Below are 4,949 nucleotides of genomic sequence, written 5' to 3'. Positions count from 1 at the left end.
CAGGAGATCGAGACCATCCTGGCTAACACAGTGAAACTCCATCTCTACTGAAAATGCAAAAAATTAGCCGGGCGTGGTGGCAGGTGCCTGTAGTCCCAGCTACTCGGGAGGCTGAGGCAGGAGAATAGCATGAACCCAGGAGGCGGAGCTTGCAGTGAGCCGAGATCACGCCACTGACCTCCAGCCTGGGCGACACAGTGAGACTCCGTCTCAAAAAATAAATAAATAAATACATACATAAAATAAAATAACAATGTTAATAGTCACTTTTATCCTTAGCTTATCCTAGATCTGAACTTAATGTATCTCCAGAAGACCCTGAAGATTATTACATTATTGACAATATGGAAGCACACAGACAAAATACACACATAACTTACATTTTTATGATTGACACATTTTAAGAGGACGAGTTCACGATAAGCTCTCTTTGCATGAGTTTGGTTCTGAAAAGGACGGCTTAGTTTCTTGACTGCAACATTTATCCCAAGAACTGTATCAAATGCAGCACTAGAATTAGGAAATACAATGCACAATCCATTAGAATCGTTTTGGAAATACAGCAATGCCAGAATATACATTGAATATATTATCTTTTTAATAAGTAATAAGGAAAAATCTGCTTATTTCCATTCAAGGTACCGCACATATGAAGAGCACAGTGAGCTGGCTAAGACTACAGCATGGACTAACTCCTTTGCAGAGACACATTTCAGCGACAGTTAAGATGGGGTTCGGCAATCCTTCACACACCAAGTTTTCATAGTTTAGATTACATTCAAAACCAGGCAATTTAATATACAGTGCATAAAACCAGTCAAGAAATGAAATCTTCAATTTAAACATGACCAGAAGTTGGAAACAAAGTCACTGTTATCCCATCTTAAAATGTGTATATTTTGGAATATCACAGTAGAGGAAATGGTTGAGCTGATGAGAAGAATACAATAAATCTAAAGTTTGAGTCATTGTGTTTTTTTCTCAGACAACAGTATCTAACAAGAAAAGAAGCCAAAATTTCAGCTCATGGTAAACGCCCAAGATACAAAATCTCTAACGTAAGCAACTGCTATATAAAGTTCTTTTAGAAATATCTCCTCCTACTACTATGGTAAGAATAAAATTTAGAGGCTGTCTTTCCAGATCTCAAGTTTCCTGTTGAAATTCTGTTCGTTTTCCCCCAGAAAGTAGATATGAAAAATCAAGTAGCCCTGATGGCACATTTTTAGGTTTCTAACTGGTACTAAATAGTGCCATTTGTGTTGTGACCTCTGAGCTACCATCAGGGCTAACAGTTACCAAAGGCCACCTGAGAACCTAAGCACTGATTTAAATATTGCTTCTATTTCTTTATTCTGTTGAGTTTATAACATTGTTTATATTTATTCTCTTCTATTAATGCTTTTTGCCAAACAACTTGAACTTAATTCAATGTTTTAAAGTTGAAGGCTGCCTGCTGTAGGATTTGGTTAACAGGCTACCTTACTTTAATTCAGTTCACATTATGTGTCTGTCTACATACATATGTAAATCCACAGGCTCATACGCAAATTGCACCATTTATATGAATTATAAAATGATGAGGATACATCCATGTGTGAAATAAGTCATTAGCATACATGTAGCCATCAAAAGTATTTATACTTATATACTTCTCAGACTCAAGAATTTGAAAACAGGCCAGGTCGTGGTGGCTCATATCTGTATTCCCAGCACTTTGGGAGGCTAAGGCAGGCAGATCGCTTGAGCCCAGGAGTTTGAGACCAGCCCGGGCAATATAGTGAAACCTTGTCTATACAAAAATTACAAAGATTAGCTGAGTGTAGTGGCGCATGTCTGTAGTCCCAGTTACTCAGGGGACTGAGGTGGGGGGATTGCTTGAGCCAGGGGTCGAGACTGCAGTGAGCAGTCATCCCTCCACTGCGCCCCAGCTTGGGTGACAGACTGAGACCCTGTTGCCAAGGGCCTCAAAAAAAAAAAAAAAAGAATTTGAAAACAGACACACTTTTTTGGTATCAAAAGTTTTTGTCCAAAATTTCAGTTAGGAGGAATAAGGTCAGGAGGTCTACTGTGAGATATGGTTACTGTAGTTAATAACAATGTATTGTATTCTTGAAAATTGCTAAGAGTAGATTTTAAGTGTTCTCGTCAGAAATGTTAAAGAAGTATGTGAGGTAATGCATATGTTAATTCGCTCAATTTAACTAGTCCATAATGTATACATATTTCAGAACAATATGCTGGATGCGATAAATATATACAATTTTTATTTGTCATTTAAAAAATGTGTTTAGCTGGCCGGGCGCGGTGGCTCAAGCCTGTAATCCCAGCACTTTGGGAGGCCGAGACGGGCGGATCACGAGGTCAGGAGATCGACACCATCCTGGCTAACACGGTGAAACCCCGTCTCTACTAAAAATACAAAAAAAAAACTAGCCGGGCGAGGTGGCGGGCGCCTGTAGTCCCAGCTACTCAGGAGGCTGAGGCAGGAGAATGGCGTGAACCCGGGAGGCGGAGCTTGCAGTGAGCTGAGATCCGGCCACTGCACTCCAGTCCGGGCGACAGAGCGAGACTCCACCTCAAAAAAAAAAAAAAAATGTGTTTAGCTAAAACAAGCCAAATGGACCAGGTCTAAGCATCTGAATGGGCGTAAGCTTCCCCACTTGTAGCTCCAGCTCCACGAGGAACTACCTTCAATTATTCCTGGTTTTGGTTATTGTGGTCACTCAAAGAATACATTTTTATCACTATCTCTTCATTTATCCACTTTAGAAATGATCTACCTACTCCCCATTAAGAAAACTGAGTAGTTAACCACTTCCCTGAAATCCCCAATACCTCCTATTTTTTTCTCTTCTGCTTTTCGGGTTTTTCCTGGTTACGTCTTTAAGTAACATCTCTAATCTTCATGCCTCTTCAACTTCGAAGGGAACGTCTTGACTTCTGCATATGTAAAATGAGACTACTCCATCCCTTTCTCCTCCATTTATCACATTTATAATTGTGTCTTCTGTATTTCTTCTTTAGGATGTGTCCAGAAGTTGAAAATCAATACATGGAGTGTAGTTGTGTGTACACATGTAAGCGTCACTAACTGCCAGAGCTGGGACTACATTTCAGTTTCTAAAGATCACATGGCTCTTGCTGCCACTCATAAGAGGGTGAGACTGTTTCCAGGATCGAGAAAGGATTCTCTTTTCTTATATTTCATCAACTGCTCAAACATCATGTCCTTTTTATTTGTTTTATAATTAGGCCATGATTTTTTCTAGTTTTTCTCACACATTTCTAATAAATAATAATTGGATGATTTTATTATATTACTAGATTAGTTTTTACTAATACGAAATGCCAGTTTTCGCCTATCACTAGTACTTCCTAGCTTCTTATACTATCTGTTGTTTGGCATCTACTCCACATTCTTTGCAGACACTCTTCTTGGAGCTTCCTTAAGGCCTGCCACACAGCCACCATCCTGGGATTTCTTTTTAGTCCCCAACTGCTTCTTGTATTACGCTCTTGGGTTGCCTCTCTTGCTGGAGTACATCCTCAAGGAATTTTTTCCTCAGAAAAGGTGCATGGAAGATAGATGGTATTGCGCTGCCCTCACCCTTGATTGACAGTACGTTTTCTGAGTTTAAAATCAATTTTCTGTGAGAACTTTGAAGGCACTGTCCGGTGAGGCTTATGCCTGATACTGTACTGATTTCTGTGCTTCTTTTTCTGTTTCCCAGCTCAATGATTTATCAGTCATGTTTTCTCTGTATCCCAAAAGCCTCTCTCAAAATTATCCCAACTAATTACTGTCCCTCCTGTCCACCTTCTGACATGTACAATAATCACTTTCTTGCTTTTACCAGCTAAAACATGCACCCTGGAGCGCCCAGTTTATTTTTGTCTGTTTTTTGAAATCTTCTGTGTCTGACTTATTTGGCTCAATATTATGAGACTCATCCACTGTTGCTGTACGTAGCTATAACTCATTCCATCATTGCTATAAGATTCCTTTGTATAACGACATCACATTACATTGAGGTATTTCAGTTGTTTTTAGTTTTCAATCAATTACAAAACACACGGTCATCAATATTCCTGTCCACAGCTCTGAGTCCCCTATGCATGTGTTTCTGATGAGTAGACAACAAAGCGTGGGAACGTGTCTGTTGTATTTCAGTAGATAACGTCAGACTCTTTGCCAAAGCGGTTCTACACATTTGTAGAGCTGCCAGCAGTGCGTGAGGGGTCACGTCTGAAAGCTGCCTCGGGTGGTTCCACCTTACCAGCACCTGGTATCACCAACAGCTTAGTTTCTAACCATTCTGTGAGTGTGGAATGGTATTTCATCGCGGTTTTAAATTGCACTGTCCTGATGCATAATGACATTGAGCACTTTTTCCTGTTCACAGATTATCTGGGTATCCTCCTGTGACAACCTGCTGACTATTTGTTTGTCTATCTTTACAATCGTCTTCACTGTTGTTCTTTACATATTCTGAAAGAGAGATTTTTTTCAGTCATATATCTTCTCACATGTATGCTTATCTTTTCAGTTTCTTGATCTCAGTTTTCCTAAATAAACAACATTTCTCAATTTTAATACAAATTTTATCAATCTTCTATGATAATTTTTGTTTGTTTGTTTGTTTTTTGAGATGGAGTCTCGCTCTGTCACCCAGGCTGCGGTGCAGTGGCGCGATCTCAGCTTACCGCAAGCTCCACCTGCCAGGTTCAAATAATTCTCCTGCCTCAGCCTTCCAAATAGCTGGAACTACAGGTGCCTGCCACCAAGCCCGGCTAATTTTTGTATTTTTAGTAGAGACAGGGTTTCACCATGCTGGCCAGGCTGGTCTCAAACTCCTGACCTCATGATCTGCCCGCCTTGGCCTCCCAAAGTGCTGGGATTACAGGTGTGAGCCACCGTGCCTGGCCTGATTTTTTTTTTTTTTTTT

General features: G+C 40.1%; 1 protein-coding gene across 6 annotated transcripts in view; it reads right to left on the bottom strand.

Annotated features, from left to right (window-relative positions):
• MAPK9 (mitogen-activated protein kinase 9) overlaps nucleotides 1-4,949 on the bottom strand; it is a 48,532-nt gene that overhangs the window by 35,963 nt on the left and 7,620 nt on the right. For all 6 annotated transcript variants that reach the window (XM_011952902.1, XM_011952906.1, XM_011952904.1 and 3 more), the window contains exon 2: nucleotides 381-510. In XM_011952902.1, coding sequence (XP_011808292.1) covers nucleotides 381-510 — 130 coding nt within the window. The remainder of the gene's footprint in view (nucleotides 1-380; nucleotides 511-4,949) is intronic.

Source organism: Colobus angolensis, unplaced genomic scaffold (assembly GCF_000951035.1).
Source record: "Colobus angolensis palliatus isolate OR3802 unplaced genomic scaffold, Cang.pa_1.0 Scaffold350, whole genome shotgun sequence".
Classification (NCBI taxonomy): domain Eukaryota; kingdom Metazoa; phylum Chordata; class Mammalia; order Primates; family Cercopithecidae; genus Colobus; species Colobus angolensis.
The sequence above is the reverse complement of the archived record's forward strand: the minus strand, read 5'-3'. Positions and strand labels throughout refer to the sequence as shown.